This window comes from Phyllobates terribilis, unplaced genomic scaffold (genome assembly GCF_046119375.1).
Source record: "Phyllobates terribilis strain yellow unplaced genomic scaffold, ASM4611937v1 Scaffold_3__8_contigs__length_932513732, whole genome shotgun sequence".
NCBI lineage: Eukaryota > Metazoa > Chordata > Amphibia > Anura > Dendrobatidae > Phyllobates > Phyllobates terribilis.
This window is the reverse complement of record NW_027362763.1, coordinates 97,276,725-97,297,545: the sequence shown is the minus strand read 5'-3', so window position 1 is coordinate 97,297,545 and position 20,821 is coordinate 97,276,725. Positions and strand designations below refer to the sequence as shown.

Below are 20,821 nucleotides of genomic sequence, written 5' to 3'. Positions count from 1 at the left end.
TATTCTTGTACATAGGGGCAGTATTATAGTAGTTATATTCTTGTACATAGGAGCAGTATTATAGAAGTTATATTCTTGTACATAGGGGAGCAGTATTATAGTAGTTATATTCTTGTACATAGGGAGCAGTATTATAGTAGTTATATTCTTGTACATAGGGAGCAGTATTATAGTAGTTATATTCTTGTACATAGGGGGCAGTATTATAGTAGTTATATTCTTGTACATAGGGGGCAGTATTATAGTAGTTATATTCTCGTACATAGGGGCAGTATTATAGTAGTTATATTCTTGTACATAGGAGCAGTATTATAGTAGTTATATTGTTGTACATAGGGAGCAGTATTATAGTAGTTATATTCTTGTACATAGGGGCACTATTATAGTAGTTATATTCTTGTACATAGAGGGCAGTATTATAGTAGTTATATTCTTGTACATAGGAGCAGTATTATAGTAGTTATATTTTTGTACATGGAAAAATATTTTAAATATTTCTTTTATCTATTTATATTAATATATGTTTAGTGTTTAATCCTTTTCTTAGTAATAATGAAATGTAGATGATTTGGGCCGGAGCTGTGGGATTGATAATTACTCATGTGATGATGTTGTTTTCCTCCAGGGTTGCGCATTTATGAACGATTATGACTCTTCGGAGTATGATCCATTTATTAATCGTCTTTACAAGCAATACCTCCGGGTAAGAGAAACCTAAGAAAGGCCATTATTAACTTATTCACAATCCTGAGCACATTGAGAACTACCTGGCAAGAAAGCTCCAGCCAAAGACAGTTGTAACGGGTCTGGGAGGCGGAACCTCTGGGCTACTATACAAGGGAGCGGTCCTTGTAAGGGAGCGGGTGGCGACCAGGCAGGCAGTCACAGCAGGTGACCGGGACAGTCTCTGGGTGTACGGGCAGGAGGTCACGGCAAGTGATCAGGGCAGTCTCTGGAAGAACGGGCTGGAGATCACGGCAAGTGACCGGGGCAGTCTCTGGAAGAACGGGCTGGAGGTCACGGCAAGTGACCGGGGCAGTCTCTAGGTAAAGGGTAGGTACGACCTGTGATGGCTGAACCTCCAGGTAGGCTAGCAAGGCAGATGGAGGATGTGTGCTCCCAGGTGAGCAAGCGAGAGTCTCTGGAATAGCAGGTGGTCACAGCACGTGACGGCGGAGCCTCCAGGTAGGCAAGCAGGCAGGTAGCGGAGAAGCGCTCCCAGGTGAGCGGGCAAGAGTCTCTGGAATAGCTGGTGGTCCCAGCACATGACAGCGGAACCCCCGGGCAGGCAAGCAGGCAGGTAGTGGAGAAGCGCTCCCAGGTGAGCGGGCAAGAGTCTGGAATAGCTGGTGGTCACAGCACGTGACAGCGGAGCCTCCGGGCAGGCAAGCAGGCAGGTAGCGGAGAAGCGCTCCCAGGTGAGCGGGCAAGCTGGTCCATAGACAGACTGACCGGAGTTGTAAGGCAGACCGTCGGACCTCAGGCAAGCAGGCAGGTAGCTGATGTGCGCTCCCAGGTGAGCGGGCAAGTTGGTCCTTAGACAGACTGACCGGAGTTGTAAGGCAGACCGTCGGACCTCAGGCAGGCAGGCAGGTAACAGGAAATCAGGCAGGATTAGGACAGCAAGCTGGCAGGAATCTGGCAGGTAACTGGCAGGTAACTGGTAACGGGACCTGAGGGCTGAAGCAGAGTAGAACGGTGCAACAACATTGCTCGGGCACCTCCATTTTGGAGGAGGTGCCTTATATATGGTAAAGTCCTCCGGCCATTGGCCGGGGACTCCTTAGGACGGCGCGCGCGGCCCCTTTAAGAGGGAGGGAGGGCGCGCGCGCGCGCGCCCTAAGCACAGTGGCCGGGAAGGAGCGCGCGCTGCCAGCAGAGCGGGAGGAGGACGCCGGGCACGGAGCAGAGCGGTGAGGGGAACAGCGTCCCTGCCTAGCAGAGGGCAGGGACGCCGGCACTACAACAGTATTACAGCGAAAGTACCGTTATGTAATATGTAAAATACGGCATTGCAGTAAATGAGACACACGACAGGCACAGAATATTCTGTGAGACACAAAATATTATAGAAATATTCCCAATGAGTACAATATAACCCTTCATTGTGAACATACCTTAGTAAAGCAGAAATCAAATTCGCTTTGTATTTTAAGCATACAGTGCCTTGAAAAAGTATTCATACCCCGTGAACTTTTCCACTTTTTATCATGTTACACCCATAAACTTAAATGGATTTGATGTAATATACCAACACAAAATAGCAATTATTTGTAAAGTATAAAGGAAATAATACATGGTTTTCTAATTATTTAAAAACATAAAATTGAATATTGTGATGTGCGTTTGTATTCAGCCCCCCTGAGTCAGTACTTTATAGGACCACCTTTCGCTGCAATTACTGCTGCAGTCTTTTGGGGTCTGTCTCTACCAGCTTTGCCCATCTGGAGGTGACATTTTTGCCCATTCTTCTTTGCACACTCGCCCTCGCTCAGTGAGATTGGATGGAGACGTCTGTGAACAGCAATATTCAAGTCTTGTCACAGATGCTCAGTGGGATTTCGGTCTGGACTGTGACTGGGTCGTTCACACACATGAATATGCTTTGATCTAAACCCTCCATTGTAACTCTGGCAGGATGTTTAGGGTCGTTGTCCTGCTGGAAGGTGAGCCTATGCCTCAGCTGCTAACAGGTTTTTCTCCAGGATTGCCCTGTATTTAGCTCAATCCATCATACCATCAACACTGATTAGCTTCCCCGTATCTGAAGAAAAGCATCTCCACAGCATGATGCTGCCACCACCATATTTGACGGAGGGGATGATTTTTTCAGGGTGATGTGCAGTGTTAGTTTTCCGCCACACAGTGTTTTGCAGCAAGCCTAAATAGTTCTCCTTTGGTCTCCTCTAACCAGTGCACCTTCTTCCACATGCTCACTGTGTCCCCTACATGGATTTTTACAAACGGGACTTCTTATGGCTTGCATTCAAAAATGGCTTTCTTCTTGCCATTCTTCCATAAAGTCCAGATTTGTGGGGTATATGACTAATAGTTGTCCTGAGGACAGATTCTACCACCTGAGCTTTGGCTCTGCAGCTCATTCAGAGTGACCATTGGTCTCTTGGCTGCTTCTGTAATTAGTGCTCTCATTGATTGGGATGTCAGTTTAGGAGGACGACCATGTCTTGGTAGGTTTGCAGTTGTGCCATACTCCTTCCATATTTAGATGATGGATTGAAGAGTGCTCTGTGAGATGTTCAGAGATTGCTTTTTTTTGTGTTTTATTTATAACTTAACCCTGCTTTACTCTTCTTCACAACTTTATCCTTGGCCTGTCTGATGTGTTCCTTAGTTTGCATGATGCCTTCTCTCTTAGGAAGAAACCCCCACAAAGTCCCACTGTTAAAGAAAGACATGTACTGAAGCGGATACAATTTGCAAACGTACACTCTGAAGATAGTGAAGCATGGTGGTGCAAGCATCATGATATGGGCATGTTTCTCCTACTATGGTGCTGGACCTATTTACAGTATACCAGGGATCATGGACCAGATTGCATATATTAAAATACTTGAAAAGGTCATGTTGCCTCACACTGAAGAGGATATGCCCTTGAAATGGGTGTTTCAACAAGACAACGACCCTAAACACACCAGTAAACAAGCAAAATCTTGGATCCAGTCCAACAAAATTGAGGTTATGGAGTGGCCAGCCCAATCCCCAGACCTTAATCCGATGGAACACTTGGTGTCTGGGGGACGCCAAGCAAACCCCTCCTATCTGCTTACTATTCCCCTAAACCACCGCCTCTGTGCTAAATTACCATATTCCCCTCTCCCCTGCACGTCACATGGCCCTGTGATGTGCCCTGCTCTGCCTCAAATGCCGTTCATGCGCAAAGTGCCGCTCCCATGGAGCGCGCTTTGTTTCCCTCCAAGTACTGCACCATAGCCTTGTATTGCGCAAGCGACGGTGAGTCACTGAGACTTCCGCTCCGCTGGCAGTACGCAGCCAAACGGGGTCGGAGGGAAACAAAGTGTGCTCCATTGGAGTGGCGCTCTGCGCATGCGCCGTGGGAGGGGAGGCAGAGCAGAGCACGTCACAGGGCCCTGTGATGTGCAGGGGAGGGGGGATTTTAGGCGAATAGTAAGCAGATAGGTGGGGTTTTCCCATAGTAGGGGTGACACATTCCCTTTAAGGCCATGCAGGCTCCTCACAGTAGAATGAGTAACTAGTCTTCACTCCAGGTACACTAACAGCTCGGTGTTACATAGATTTGGTTGTGGAACCAGTGATACGGCCATTTCTCCCAAGTGTCCCAGAGCCGCATGTTGCTTGTGCTCCTGTGAGCAGCCTACGTGGCCTAAACATGCTACCATGGCCGGCAGCGTCTCCAGACTTGTGTTTTATGGGAGACATCTCGGATGTTATTGGTCGGCAGTTACACAGGGAGCTGCCACCAGTGGAGTATCTTGATGATCGTGCATTCAGCACGGCAGAACATTCCTCAAACCACCATTAATAACCTCATTGATCGCAGCCAAGGCTGTAAGTGACGCTCATACTCCATAATGAATAAATCGAGATGTTTTGAAAATGTTCTATTTTTTTTTATAATTTAAAGATCATTAACATGTCTATCCATCCTGTGCTTTCCATAATTTTATGACTTTTCCATCTTAGTGTTGAAATTTTAATGTTGAGGAGTGAAAATAATAAAATTCTTGTTACTCTTTAAAAGTTGATTGAAATGATGTAAGGAAAACTGAAGCAATTTTACAAATAAGTCTGCAAAACTGGATAATACTCTTAAGGGCTCTTTCACACGTTCCGATATTTCCGGTACTGGAAAAAACAGTACCGGAGCTATCCATGTACGTGGGTGTGATACGTTTGGCATACGTGTGGCAACCGTGTGCCACATCAGTATCACACATACCGGTGCCTGGGAATCAGCGGTACAGTTAGTGTTGTTTCCAAGCGCCGGGTGCTTAATGCTACCCCTCGTCATTGTCCCCTGCTGGCACTGCGATCAGCTTCAGCAGGGGACAATGTTGAGACTAGTATTCTGCACCTGCTGTGTCCAAGTGTAAAGATAAGAATAAAATAAAAAATCCTTATACTCACCTGTCCGAAGATGAAATAAGTGTCCCATCTGACCGCGTGTTCAGATGGGACACTTATTTCATCTTCGGACAGATGAATATAAGAATTTCAGGTCATCAGTGTGGGACATTTTGTGGAAAGAGGCCTAAGACATTGTCTATAGGATTAGTCTTCTTGTTAACCCACAGAGAAGAGCATTTTTTTGTCTCTCTTCTTCCATAGCCAGTGGTTGGAGTGGGGTGAATTTTTGAAGGATTCTTGGTATAATAATCTGGATAAAATAATTTTAATAATGATAAAGGAGAAACAAGTCTTTAGACATGGAGCCATATACATAAAACAATATGGCAGATTTTAATGAAGTGTATTTACAAAGTTGCTTGCTCTAAACACATATTCCCCTGTAACGTAAAATATATCATACATTTTAGTTTTTCTTGTTCAGGTTTCAACTCTGATGTTTCCGGACCCTCTTCTCCAGCAATCTCAGAAGAGGTATGAGGAGGAGAAGATAGCCATGCACTGTGAGACTGGTAAAGCATCAGGGCTACCACCAACTCCTCCAAGTATCCTTTTTCTTTTTTTTTTTATAAAGTTTTTCTCATGGTATAGGACGAGTTGTAATCAGATGCATAGGGTACACCTTAAGGAGAGGGCCAAAACATCCTTACTAAAGAATAAACACTTTCATCTGCTGGTCTAGCCCTGTAAATTATTTTATAATGGCTCACTCTGATTAAATAATAAAAAAAAATATATAGGGGATTGTTGAGGGTATTACATATATACACTACTCAAAAAAATAAAGGGAACACTTAAACAACAAAATATAACTCCAAGTAAATCAAGCTGTCCACTTAGGAAGCAACACTGATTGACAATCAATTTCACATGCTGTTGTGCAAATGGAATAGACAATAGATGGAAATTATTGGCAATTATCAAGACACCCTCAATAAAGGAGTGGTTCTGCAGGTGGAGACCACAGACCACATCTCAGTACCAATGCTTTCTGGCTGATGTTTTGGTCACTTTTGAATGTTGGTTGTGCTTTCACACTCGTGGTAGCATGAGATGGACTCTACAACCAACAGAAGTTGCTCAGGTAGTGCAGCTCATCCAGGATGGCACATCAATGCGAGCTGTGGCAAGAAGGTTTGCGGTGTCTGTCAACGTAGTGTCCAGAGGCTGGAGGCACTACCAGGAGACAGGCCAGTACACCAAGAGACGTGGAGGGGGCCGTAGGAGGGCAACAACCCAGCAGCAGGACCGCTACCTCCGCCTTTGTGCAAGGAGGAACAGGAGGAGCACTGCCAGATCCCTGCAAAATGACCTTCAGCAGGCCACAAATGTGCATGTGTCTGCACAAACTGTTTGAAACCGACTCCATGAGGGTGGTATGTGGGCCCGACGTCCACAGATGGGGGTTGTGCTCACAGCCCAACACTGTGCAGGACGCTTGGCATTTGCCACAGAACACCAGGATTGTCAAAGTCGCCACTGGCGCCCTGTGCTCTTCACAGATGAAAGCAGGTTCACACTGAGCACATGTGACAGAGTCTGGAGACGCCGTGGAGAGCGATTTTCTGCCTGCAACATCCTTCAGCATGACCGGTTTGGCAGTGGGTCAGTAATGGTGTGGGGTGGCATTTCTTTGGAGGACCGCACAGCCCTCCATGTGCTCGCCAGAGGTAGCCTGACTGCCATTAGGTACCGAGATGAGATCCTCAGACCCCTTGTGAGACCATATGCTGGTGCGGTTGGCCCTGGGTTCCTCCTAATGCAGAACAACGCCAGACCTCATGTGGCTGGAGTGTGTCAGCAGTTCCTGCAAGATGAAGGCATTGAAGCTATGGACTGGCCCGCCTGTTCCCCAGACCTGAATCCGATTGACCACATCTGGGACATCATGTCTCGCTCCATCCACCAACGTCACCACAGACTGTCCAGGAGTTGGCGGATGCTTTAGTCCAGGTCTGGGAGGAGATCCCACAGGAGACCATCCGCAACCTCATCAGGAGCATGCCCAGGCGTTGTAGGGAGGTCATACAGGCACGTGGAGGCCACACACAATACTGAGCCTCATTTTGACTTGTTTTAAGGACATTACATCAAGGTCGGATCAGCCTGTAGTGTGTTTTTCCACTTTAATTTTGGGGGTGACTCCAAATCCAGGCCTCCATTGGTTAATAAATTTGATTTCCATTGATGATTTTTGTGTGATTTTGTTGTCAGCACATTCAACTTTGTACAGAACAAAGTATTCAATGAGAATATTTCATTTATTCAGATCCAGGATGTGTTATTTGAGCGTTCCCTTTATTTTTTTGAGCAGTGTGTGTATATATATATATATATAATACCCTCAACAATGCCCTGCAGCTTCCTTCCTGAGACGTAGCCAGTCCTTGCTTTTCCATCCTTGGGTTAGAGGTACATATGAGAAGTGTTTGCTCCTGGGTGACCAGGGTAAGCAATATTAGGGCTCTGTCTTTTGATCATAGATTCTCCTCTTAAAGGCCGAATGTTTTCCGCCAAGGAGATCCATGATCTGACCTTGCAGAAGCTTCCTCGGGTTCCGCTGGGTCGTCAGAGCATGAATGGAGCCGAATGGCTGAAGACTCCATTAGGATACATTGAGAGTGACATCAGGCTGAAGAGCAGGTGAGGATTTTCATTGGATTCCAGAGCAAAATAACCCATTTTTCCCTACCCCAAATAAAAAAAATTAGCTTGTGACAGATGACCATTGCCAGACACATTGGAGTCAATGAGTAGCTAAATCTTTGTCTTTTTATACAGTACAGACTAAAAGTTTGGACACACCTTCTAATTTAAAGATTTTTCTGTATTTTCATGACTATGAAAATTGTACATTCACACTGAAGGCATCAAAACTATGAATTAACACATGTGGAATTATATACTTAACAAAAAAGTGTGAAACAACTGAAAATGTCTTATATTCTAGGTTCTTCAAAGTAGCCACCTTTTGCTTTGATGACTGCTTTGCACACTCTTGGCATTCTCTTGATGAGCTTCAAGAGGTAGTCACCAGAAATGGTCTTCCAACAATCTTGAAGGAGTTCCCTGAGACTCTTAGCACTTGTTGGCCCTTTTGCCTTCACTCTGCGGTCCAGCTCACCCCAAACCATCTCGATTGGGTTCAAGTCTGGTGACTGTGGAGGTCAGGTCATCTGGCGTAGCACCCCATCACTCTCCTTCTTGGTCAAATAGCCCTTACACAGCCTGGAGGTGTGTTTGGGGTCATTGTCCTGTTGAAAAATCACACCTCCTCCTCCATGCTTCACGGTGGGAACCAGGCATGTAGAGTCCATCCGTTCACCTTTTCTGCGTCGCACAAAGACACGGTGGTTGGAACCAAAGATCTCAAATTTGGACTCATCAGACCAAAGCACAGATTTCCACTGGTCTAATGTCCATTCCTTGTGTTCTTTAGCCCAAACAAGTCTCTTCTGCTTGTTGCCTGTCCTTAGCAGTGGTTTCCTAGCAGCTATTTTACCATGAAGGCCAGCTGCACAAAGTCTCCTCTTAACAGTTGTTGAAGAGATGTGTCTGCTGCTAGAACTCTGTGTGGCATTGACCTAGTCTCTAATCTGAGCTGCTGTTAACCTGCGATTTCTGAGGCTGGTGACTCGGATAAACTTATCCTCAGAAGCAGAGGTGACTCTTGGTCTTCCTTTCCTGGGGCGGTCCTCATGTGAGCCAGTTTCTTTGTAGCGCTTGATGGTTTTTGCAACTGCACTTGGGGACACTTTCAAAGTTTGCCCAATTTTTCGGACTGACTGACCTTCATTTCTTAAAGTAATGATGGACACTCGTTTTTCTTTACTTAGCAGCTTTTTTCTTGCCATAATACAAATTCTAACAGTCTATTCAGTAGGACTATCAGCTGTGTATCCACCTGACTTCTGCACAACACAACTGATGGTCCCAACCCCATTGATAAGGCAAGAAATCCCACTTATTAAACCTGACAGGGCACACCTGTGAAGTGAAAACCATTTCCGGTGACTACCTCTTGAAGCTCATCAAGAGAATGCCAAGAGTGGGCAAAGCAGTCATCAAAGCAAAAGGTGGCTACTTTGAAGAACCTAGAATATAAGACATATTTTCAGTTGTTTCACACTTTTTTTGTTAAGTATATAATTCCACATGTGTTAATTCATAGTTTTGATGCCTTCAGTGTGAATGTACAATTTTCATAGTCCTGAAAATACAGAAAAATCTTTAAATTAGAAGGTGTGTCCAAACTTTTGGTCTGTACTGTATATTCCACATTCACTGCTACACTAAGGTGAAAACACCCACACGCAACAAAGAAAGCTAGTTCGATTTATTTTAACGAAAGTAGCGGTCCAAAAAAATATGGTACAATGAAACAAAAAAAAACCTAAAAATTCAAGAAAGCTTCCTCTAATATGCCGGAGTGTGGTATAGGCTGTGGATTCATTACAGTATGAGCCATTTCTTTCTAATGTCTTCCAGGCAGAGAGTCAGAGGGTCCTGTAACCAGGAAAGTCTGGATTTCAAGCTTTGGGTAGATACCAAATATCCCCCGGAGATCGTCAGACGTGAGATGAAGATCAGTCAGAAGAGGAAGTTTCCTGCGAGACCATCGTCCCTCCCTGCACACTGCAAACACTGGGGGCCCGAGCACCCAAACACCATCACAGCATAGATGATCTGTGTGACGAACGCTGGGGAAACTTATTACCGTGTTGGTGTAGTAGGAATAAGAATAAAAAAAAACAATAAAAACCTCCCCTCCTGAAACCTTAGGAATTGCTTCCTGGCTGTCACAAATAGGATCGCAGTCGTAGTTGCAGTCTATTTGATATGTATAAGGCTAAAGGTTTTCCTATTCCTTTCGGGTGGGAATTGTGTCTATTTGGCTATAAATACATATACAGACCCCCAAATGGAAATGCGGAAAAAAATAAATTTACTAAAATGTCACACATGATGGAGTTTTAGTTGCTCGCCATGATTAGAGAGGTGGATAAAGTCTCCAAAGGGGTAAATTAAATACAATAAATGCCCGGTGACTAAATACTTGTGAAGTGGAATGAAATCATGCTCAACTCTCTGCAAAGCCAAGAATACAGATATCAAAGCTTTAAATAATGAAGCTATCCCTTTCCTTAGGAAATCTTTCAGTAAGATCAACCAATCTTTGATCGACACCTTTATATCTTCTATTTGTCGCAGCATTCCAGAGAAATCAGTGTTTTAGTAAATATGCAAATGAGGTGTTGAGTGCTTTTTGCTTTGGCTTTTGCCTCCCCAGATTTTTTCCCCACCAAGAACCAGCCTCTTGATAGCTCACTGTCTGATTTACTTGCCTTACATCACACAGTGAGCCATCAAGCTAAAGAAACGCGGCGTGCAGATAGAAATATAAAGGTGTCGACGGATTTAGTGTTTAAAGACCTGCATGCATATAAATTTTGATCTTATAAACCGATTCTCCTTAACTAAATTTTTTTTTTTTGAGCAAAAAGAGTCAGGAGCCCAAATTTTTTTTTTTTTCTTTTATATACATTTTAGCATCATCTGAACATGCAGAACAATCATAGATTAGCAATACACATTCTTATTGTACATCTGAAATAAACAATTGCCAAGTCGTAACATAAACCGATTCCTCATTGAACCCAGTTACTCAAACCATTGTGCCTGAGCGTAAAGTGAAGCGATCAAAATATTAAGTTAAAAAAAATATTAATCTATCCAGTGTTAAATCAGGTCCGATAAAGGCAAGAAACGCTGTTCAGAATACTGCGCTCTGTAGACTATATTAGATCCCGGTCTCTTGGTTAAGGCATATATTATATAACCACACAGTACAATGTATTAAAATTACACACATCTTCCTATTCATTAGAATCAAGTTTCAATTTAACAGGATTGAGTTGCAAAAAGTGCAAGACATTTCTTTTATCAATCTGTAAATTCCCAGCTCAGTTCCCATAGGCAGTAAATTCCCCTTATCCCAGCAGTCATTAATATTATAACATTATATATCAGCGGTGGGACCGTAAGGGGTCCATGTGCACCCCCAGGTAAAGACTGAGCTGCAACAGACATTGATATGTGTCAGCAGTCTACATAATTTCCAGGGAATCCTCTACCAGGTTTAACTTTTCTTGTTTCCTTTGAGATAAGCGGTGGCAAGGGTAATGGAAATCCGCTTATTTCCCTATAACTCCTATGTATGATCATTGGGTGTATTATAATTGTGTCTATAGCTGCTTCTGTTATGTCACTACTTCACGTGAGTCAAGGTTAAAGGTGGTGTCTCAACTTCTTAAATGGGTAAAATTGCAAAGTAAAAACAAGCAACTTTGTAATCTACCTCCTATTAAAAATCCCTCTAAATTCTCGAGAACAGAGGAATGTAGAATTTTCCTAGTTTACAGCCCATTGTCTAAGTTACCAGTCACCTCTGCAATCTATCAGCAGCGTCTGGTTTCCTAAGTAAGGAGTGTGCGGTTCCCTACACTCCTTCGATGCTGCAGAAGCAATGCTGTCTCTGCTTGTGCATAGTTCAGACCAATGGCTACAGGACCTATCAATCTTCAGGAGCGCATTGCTCCTGGCAAGCAGGGAACCAAAGAAGTGCTCCTGATCCTGAAAACAGATTAGACAACCCCTTTAAGGAAAGTAGAGTGCATCACTGACTGCTTTGCTGTAACGTGTACTACAGAGTAAGGCAAGTCTTATGGGTTTTTTTTGCATGCATCTCATACATTTTAAGGCAACAACACATTAAGTGGATTTCAAGACTCATTTCCCTCAATTTACAAGCAGTGATGGTTTAGTTCTAGGTTCTTATTCATTTTACATGATCTGGCATTCTGTATGATGCTACAGAGCAGCTTATGTAAACAAGCAGCTGCAGTGTAAAGCATGGATAAGGGACAGCAGCTTGACAAGGCAGTAGGTTTGGTTTAGATTACCCAAGACTAAGAGAATGTAGCTAAGCTGGAGTGACCGATTATAACTGTATTCTGCTTGAAAAACTCAGTTTTTGAATGCCTCAAACATTGCCTTAGGTTAGGGCTGTCTCTCCAATACCTGTGAAGTCCTATGCTCCCTTTTTTTGTCACACAAGGCACAATGAGTGATATGCATTAGGACATGACAAACAGCCTACCTCACTACTCAGACGTGGTAGAGGGATTTTCAATCTGGGATTTAGGTCCCGCCATGGGTACTCACAAGACCCTTCACCAAGTCAACTGTGAATTATGAATTAGCATTATTATTGGCAGTGCATGCAAGAAGTTAGATGAAAACATGATAGTCTAAAGAATAAATTTCCCCTTTAGTAAGCAGAACAAAGAGCTACTTTGTATGAGCAGCTTCAGTTTTGGCAGACTCCAGCTGTTCTTATATTACAAGGATGCCCATACAAATGAATAACACCCTGTAATACTGGCTTGTGTTATTCAAAAGCATGGGGAGATCTGTACTATAAGGACGGATTTAGAATACCAGAACTAGAGCCAGTCCTATAGTGATGCCAGTCTGGTCGTGGCTTCATCCTGTGCAATCAGCTATTTGCCATAGGGAATAGGCACCAGGCCGGGGACTGCATTTTGAAAGGGAAGCATACTGGGGAATTGCGCAGGCAGGTGCCTGAATAGATGACTTGGGATCACCAAGGTCATTTTATATTCAGAAATCGCCAATCAGACGTTCTGAAGATCCATCTGTTTTCTGTCAATATCTATGTATTATAATGTAGGGACTTATCTACAGCCACACACAGTAACAAGGCTTGAGAATGCCCCATCTCCCACAGCAATGTATACGATATTAGGAAAACAAAATATCAGCTTCATCATTATGGGTTGCTTTAGCACCAGGTTAAAGAGACATTACCAAAATCTGGTCATTTTGACCTTGATATCCTCCTTCACTCCTGTTTTTCGCCAAATTGTGTTGCCCAATGTTTTTTTTTTTTCCTCCATCTGTCATAAAATTCAGGCTGGAGGGCAGCTTGCTGAAGCAGGAACCCTTCTCTACCTCCAAGTAAACTGCGCCTTTTCCCTTTGATTAAACCAGTCGGGTCTAATTTCTGCAAGTCTGAATAACACTTTTTTTTTCCCTTAGGTTTTTTTATTTCTTTTTAAATAAGCACAATAATGCTCAGTGGTACAGCGCCCCTAGTGGTCATTTTATAATTTTATATTTTATGCTGCTGTTTGGACCACAGAATATAGAATACAATATAGTTACACCATAAAATGCCTTAATCTAACAAAAGCACTAAGTAATCAATCATTAGGCTAAGGCTACTTGGCGACTTTGGCCACAACTGAAGTTCGAATGGTGCTGCTGCAAAAGTCGCCGTTTAGTCTTCGTCTAATTAGGACACCTAATCTAAGACGTCCTAATTTAAAGGGACAGGTGTAAAAATTTAAGCCTGTGGTTGGAGACTTTGTTTATCCCAGAAGAAGCGGTTTTAATGCCAGTAAATGATTAATGTTAATGATTATTATATCTCAGTTACACGTACTTAGGATTTCACTTAGGTCTTACGCATGCTGAGTAGTCATGAGCAACCGTGCTCATTTAACCCTTTAATCAAAGCACACTCGGGTGCTCGCCGAGTATTTTCGGCGTGCTCAGCATCTATGTTTAAGCTGCAGCGGCTGCATGTGTCAAGGCTGTCAGGCAATCCCTGCATGTGTCGCAGCTGTCTAACAAACAAGCAATCCCTGCATGTGTCGCAGCTGTCTAACAGCCGTGACACATGCAGCTCCGGCGTCTCAAACAGATGCCGAGCATGCCGAAAATACTCGGCGAGCACCCGAGTGTGCTCGATTAAAGGGTTAAATGAGCACGCTTGCTCATCACTAATGCTGAGAACTAGAAAGAAGACAGCAAGAATTGTGATTACAGCTCTGGGTGTGATGTGAGCGTAAGGCATAATTTGAGTGTAAGGGAACTGCACAAGATGAGTAACGCTAATTATTATGTACGATCAACTTTATCTAAAATGAGAATAATTCTAAATGCAGCTTAGGGTGTGACTTGAGTATAAGACATAAATCAGGAAAGGCGTAGCAAATTATTTCCAATCTTAAGGGTATATGGTCACGATGTCTTAATTCTGACGGCGGACTCTCAGGTGATCTTTTTCCTGAAGAGGCTTTGCATTTTTTCTTTCTATAGTTTAAACACTAGCGGGAAGTTTCCGCCCGATCAAGGAACCTGCTCCTCCTTATAACCGTTTCACGGTTTCCGAACCCTCAAGTGGTTAAAAGAAACAACAAAAGTCTGATCACATGCACAGCAATGTCGTTTTTACTTTGCTGGGCAAGACGTTCACTTTGTGTGTCGGTATCGTAGCGCTTCTTCAGGAGAGTTCCAGGCGGAATGCGCCTGAAAAAGACTTTGCGGGCAGATTACTCTAAGGGTTTTTTTTGGTTTCCCCAGCGTTGTTTTAAAAAATAAACAAACTTCTATACTCCACCCTCCCCGGGTGCAGCGCCGAGTCTCTACCGCTGCTCCTGGTGTCTGTTATAATCTGCAAAACTAACCTAACGACAGCAGCGCTGCAGCCAATCAGCGAGTTCGAGTTGGAGGCAGAGCCGCTTAGCTCAGTGAACAGCTGCAGTGATGTCGACGTGACATCAGCGCTGTAGAAAATAACAGAAGCCAGGAACAGCGGTGGAGACTCAGCGCACTGGACCTGGAGTTGGGGAGTAAAGCACGGTTTGTTCTTTTTTTAAGCAAACAGCCCCGGGGAAAAAAAACGGAAAACCACTTTAAAAGGACTGTGTGGTGTCGGTCAATTCCGCATCGGCGCTGATGATGTTACGACCTCACAAACCTGCTGAGACTCATGTACTCTTCATTATAATAAGATACATGCTCTGGGTATGACCGGTGTAATGGTATGAAATAATCCACCAGGATAATAAACCTTCTACTTATAATTTGCATCATTATGAATGCAGCTCTGGATGTAAATGAAGTACAAAACAATTCAAGTTTAGGTTCTGATGCAAAATAATGAAAATTAGTTACAAAATAATCAACGTTAACCAGCTCTGGATAAGGTGTAAGAGTACGGCCGTGTTCACATCATGTTTAAAGCCTACGTCAGAGGTATTGACCTCTGATGGAGGCTGCAGCGCACACCACTATGTAGACATACAGTGTTAATACTTTGCCCATTGAAAAATAAAACAAAACAAATATTTTTTTATTGTATATGTTTGGATGAAGTAATCTACTATGTTACGCCATACTAAAAATAAAAAGGGTATGCCAACGTATCCGACGCCAGCATACACCAAAAGAACACTCTTTTGACCTCCGTTTTAACCTTTTGAACTCCGTCAGATAGATGAAGCTCTATGGATACATTTGGCATACATACTGAGGTCTTTTCCCGTCTTCTAGACTCTAACCATGATGTGAACAAAGCCTTAAACATAACGTAACGCAATAAAAAGGCAAAGGAGAAAAAGCAAAAGGTAAGCCAGATTAATCCACATTAGCAGAATTCTGAGTGAAGCTCTGGATGTGAATGGAGTAGACGATGTAACTAATTACCAGGTTACTCAATGTTATACACAAACAACCTATAAAATGAGCCAATAAGTGTAAATTAACAGTTAATGCACTGTAGTAAGTCCTTGCAGCAGCAGCACAGCTCCGGCTCGCATCCCAGTAGTGATACTTTATAAAGAAATATGTGTATTAGGAATCGTCTCTGCGATACCCAATGTTACCAGGCCTGTCCAAATAAGCATAAAAAAATAATGTAAAACAAACCTGCCCCTTTAAGAGAAAGTCATATCGGACAATGGAATCCATCACATCATAAATATAAAAAAACAAACTCTCCCAGTGTATCCGTCATATAGAAATATATACACGACTATAAATATAGAATTCTAGCTGCTTATCTTCATTCTTTTCACGCTCAGATTCTTACAAAATTAGATTTTTTTTCCCCTTAAATCTAAAATTTCCACCTCATTTTTACAAATCCAGAAAATGTTTAGATTTTTTTTATTCCTTTAATATAATGCAAAAAAAAAAAATAAATAAAAAATTAGATCATAAATTATCCTATTCCCATGGGGAAGCTTGGTAGGTAATAATGAGGACCTTCGCTATCGTGGCACCAGATATATGCCACGTCTACTCTCATAGAAGATCGATGGTTTTTCCTCCCCTGGCACCAACGAAAAGAAACGGTTAAAACGGACCCTTAAAATGTTGCAAAACATAAAGAGCGGCGGTTCTGCTTGGTACAAGGCACTGTGATTGTGTATCCCGCATTTGCATAGGTCAGTAGCAGAGGACTGAAGTCTAGAGACAGTTTTGCACTCTTGAGTTTTAGCGCATACCCCCAGAATTGACTGTAGGGGGCGCTGTTTTTCATTTAGAACAGCTGCAAGTCGAAGCGCACAAACACCTCCCCCGTTGGCACCTCGTGTAGGAGTAGACGTTTGGTGGACGGGCCTTTGGTCTCTTGTTCAGACCTGATTTTCGCTACTGGAATTTCAGTGCGGCCCAGAAAATCTGAAAGAGAAATGATTACATTTAGAGAGAGACAAAAATAGGTTCAGACAATAATTTAGATTTTGAGTTCTCATGTGAATGTGGCTTAGAGGGAATCTGTCAGCAGGTGTTTGTTGTGTAATCTGAGAGCAGCATGAAATAGGGGCAGAGACCCTGATTCTAGCCATGTATCACTTACTGAGCTGCTTGGAGCAGTTCTCAGAATCCCTGTTTTCTCGGCTGTAGATGTAGCAGTGCTCAGAATGCTGATCTCTATATGACCACGCCCACACCACTGATTGGTAGCGTCCTGTGTACACTCTAAGCAAGCTGCCAATCAGTGGTGGGGGCGGGGTTACACAGATTAGCTGAACTGCCTGGCACGTGACACCTAGTCCTGCAGTGATAATCTCCTGCTGATAAAACACTGATTGTACTGAAACTACAGCAAGCAACACATCGCTAGAATTACACTCTCTGCCCCTAGATCCTGCTGCTCTCAAATTAAATCTGCTTTAAGGGGTTCCCAGGGAATCTTAAACTCCTGTGACCTCCAGTGATCAGCTGTAATCTTGGTGGAACCTCAGCAGTAAGTGTTACATTTCCCTGCAGTGCCCCCACAGGGAAAAGGAAGCATTACACTGTGTTCAGTGAAATCAATAGACTGTTCTATATATGTGCCAGGTCCTCCACTAAGTGTCTTAAATGATTGACCCCTCTTTTTAAAAGTAGATGCAAATCTCATTTTTGGGACCTAACTCGAGAATGGAGATGTGTTTGCTCAGCCATATTTAAAACCATCATAGAAATGGAGAAAGTGAACAATAAATGACCACCTTTCCATTCACAGAGGTGTGAGACAGGGCTCTGTTTTTAAGATAGGTATGTGTCCTAAAAGTGGTCCCACCTCTATCAGACATTTAGGGCATAACTGTCAGATATAGGGATACCCCCCTCTAACTCAGAAATCACTTTTGTGTATTCTGCAGAGTGAAGGTTGAGTTTGCATAGTACCCACTTGACCAGCTGGCTGAGTGACTACCATTTAACTTCATACAGGTAGATTTGGGGTAACCTGAGACTTGATTGCAACAATTGACAGACACATTTGTGTCTCTGATGCAATGCAACGCCATCAGGTAACCTATAATGTGATGTCTCAATGTAACACCACAATCTCGATGTTGCGCAACACATGTCACCGCGTAATTTCAGCCTAAAAGATATTGATACAGAAAGTCTTGGCTGCTGCAGAGCGAAAAAATACTTTATGGAGGTCATTTAATACATGAAGAGCCGGCGTCTGCCAGAATGTTTTGGCTCATAGAGAGGGTCCTAAGCAGGAGAGCGCCCCCTATAATGGTCCTCTGCTCTAGTGGGGCCCCATGAGAAGAAGTCGTCTTTAAAACACAACTCTTGTAAAGGAGTTGCCGGTTTAGGGCACACATTTTTATAGCTCATATAGTGAATTCAACATTAATAGAGGGAGCTCCTCTGTTCAGGATCCTTGTCTCTTGTGGCCAAAGAGAGGAACGTTTACAAAGAGGATATCCCTCTCTGGAGGACCTGTCCTGTCCCGCATTACGGTATGTAAATGGGAAGATTGTAATACTTCTCCTGTGGGGGTGCTGTATTAAATCGGGACATCTACTGCTAACTTCCCTCAAAAATTACATCTGGTCACTGAAGGTTGCAGCAGGGGGGTCAGTGAGTGATCCAAGCTTTTAAGTAGGGATAACAGCCTAACATGAGAGGTGGTAATGTGAACAAGGGCATTCTCAAAGTTTTGCAAAATACAGAGATTAAATTGAAGTTAGGTGTGAAAGCACAGAGAGGAGGTCAGAGCGCTGTAAGTAGTGTGGATGCGGAGAATACAGGCGATGAGGACTCACCGTCGGGGGAAAACTGGTCTCGGTCGAACACGGTGATGCACAGCACGTCCTGGTACAGATCCTTCAGGAAGAATTGGCAGTTGAAATTCCACTTTGGGTTGAGTGTATCGGTGATGGCCCGGCTGGTGTAACACTGGGAGCCCAGGGTGACCTCACAGTATGGATTACTCTTCCCTGTATGACAGACCGATAACATGTCAAGATTCCTACTAACACCCAGAGAGCTGATCCTCATCTAATAAAACGGGCAATTGCAAAATCAGCTGTATTTTGAGTTATCAGACTTCTTCCAGAAACAGCGCCACCCCTGTGCATTGGTTATGTCCGGTATTGCAGTGCAGCTCTAGTGACATGAATGTGACAGATATTCAATACCCCACATAACCTCAAGAGAATATGGACTTTTATATAGTAATTCAACAAAAATCCATAATGAATATTTCTGCTATTTCTGAATATCCTCTGTGCTTCAATTCCTCACAAATGTGGATACACCTCTGCTTGCTTTCAGGGAATGGGAACAGTGTCAATATCAGATGCTGAAAATCTGGACAGAATATTTTTTTCACAGCGAATCAGTGCAATGGTACGTCATAGCGAATCAGCGCAATAGGTACGTCATAGCGAATCAGTGCAATAGGTACGTCATAGCGAATCAGTGCAATAGGTACGTCATAGCGAATCAGCGCAATAGGTACGTCATAGCGAATCAGTGCAATAGGTACGTCATAGCGAATCAGTGCAATAGGTACGTCATAGCGAATCAGTGCAATAGGTACGTCATAGCGAATCAGTGCAATAGGTACGTCACAGCGAATCAGTGCAATAGGTACGTCACAGCGAATCAGTGCAATAGGTACGTCACAGCGAATCAGTGCAATGGTACGTCACAGCGAATCAGTGCAATGGTACGTCACAGCGAATCAGTGCAATGATACGTCACAGCGAATCAGTGCAATGATACAGCATAGCGAATCAGTGCAATGATACAGCATAGCGAATCAGTGCAATGATACAGCATAGCGAATCAGTGCAATGATACAGCATAGCGAATCAGTGCAATGATACAGCATAGCGAATCAGTGCAATGATACAGCACAGCGAATCAGTGCAGTGATACAGCACAGCGAATCAGTGCAGTGATACAGCACAGCGAATCAGTGCAGTGATACAGCACAGCGAATCAGAGCAGTGATACGTCATAGCGAATCAGAGCAGTGATACGTCATAGCGAATCAGTGCAATGGTACAGTATAGCGAATCAGTGCAATGGCACAGTATAGCGAATCAGTGCAATGGTACAGTATAGCGAATCAGTGCAATGGCACAGTATAGCGAATCAGTGCAATGGCACAGTATAGCGAATCAGTGCAATGGCACAGTATAGCGAATCAGTGCAATGGCACAGTATTGCGAATCAGTGCAATGGCACAGTATAGCGAATCAGTGCAATGGCACAGTATAGCGAATCAGTGCAATGATACAGCACAGCGAATCAGTGCAATGATACAGCACAGCGAATCAGTGCAGTGATACAGCACAGCGAATCAGTGCAGTGATACAGCACAGCGAATCAGAGCAGTGATACGTCATAGCGAATCAGTGCAATGGTACAGTATAGCGAATCAGTGCAATGGCACAGTATAGCGAATCAGTGCAATGGTACAGTATAGCGAATCAGTGCAATGGCACAGTATAGCGAATCAGTGCAATGGCACAGTATAGCGAATCAGTGCAATAGGTACGTCATAGCGAATCAGTGCAATAGGTACGTCATAGCGAATCAGTGCAATAGGTACGTCACAGCGAATCAGTGCAATAGGTACGTCACAGCGAATCAGTGCAATAGGTACGTCACAGCGAATCAGTGCAATAGGTACGTCACAGCGAATCAGTGCAATGGTACGTCACAGCGAATCAGTGCAATGATACGTCACAGCGAATCAGTGCAATGATACAGCATAGCGAATCAGTGCAATGATACAGCATAGCGAATCAGTGCAATGATACAGCATAGCGAATCAGTGCAATGATACAGCATAGCGAATCAGTGCAATGATACAGCATAGCGAATCAGTGCAATGATACAGCATAGCGAATCAGTGCAATGATACAGCATAGCGAATCAGTGCAATGATACAGCATAGCGAATCAGTGCAATGATACAGCATAGCGAATCAGTGCAATGATACAGCATAGCGAATCAGTGCAATGATACAGCATAGCGAATCAGTGCAATGATACAGCATAGCGAATCAGTGCAATGATAC

General features: G+C 43.5%; 2 protein-coding genes across 11 annotated transcripts in view; one reads left to right on the top strand and one right to left on the bottom strand.

The window, feature by feature from the left end:
* The window catches only part of FAM228B (family with sequence similarity 228 member B), a 35,756-nt gene extending 25,853 nt beyond the window's left edge, over positions 1-9,903 (top strand). For 3 of the 4 annotated variants that reach the window (XM_073674073.1, XM_073674070.1, XM_073674071.1), the window contains 4 exons: positions 626-703; positions 5,552-5,639; positions 7,611-7,770; positions 9,616-9,903. In XM_073674073.1, coding sequence (XP_073530174.1) covers positions 626-703; positions 5,552-5,639; positions 7,611-7,770; positions 9,616-9,808 — 519 coding nt within the window. In that variant the 3' untranslated portion in view covers positions 9,809-9,903. The remainder of the gene's footprint in view (positions 1-625; positions 704-5,551; positions 5,640-7,610; positions 7,771-9,615) is intronic. The other variant, XM_073674072.1, reaches the window with a different exon arrangement.
* A 790-nt stretch (positions 9,904-10,693) lies between these two features.
* ITSN2 (intersectin 2) overlaps positions 10,694-20,821 on the bottom strand; it is a 122,171-nt gene continuing 112,043 nt past the window's right edge. For 6 of the 7 annotated variants that reach the window (XM_073674061.1, XM_073674065.1, XM_073674066.1 and 3 more), the window contains 2 exons: positions 18,552-18,725; positions 10,696-16,680 (listed from right to left, as the gene is read on the bottom strand). In XM_073674061.1, the coding sequence (XP_073530162.1) occupies positions 16,541-16,680; positions 18,552-18,725 (314 nt within the window). In that variant the 3' untranslated portion in view covers positions 10,696-16,540. Of the gene's footprint in view, positions 16,681-18,551; positions 18,726-20,821 lie in introns of all 7 variants that reach the window. The other variant, XM_073674069.1, reaches the window with a different exon arrangement.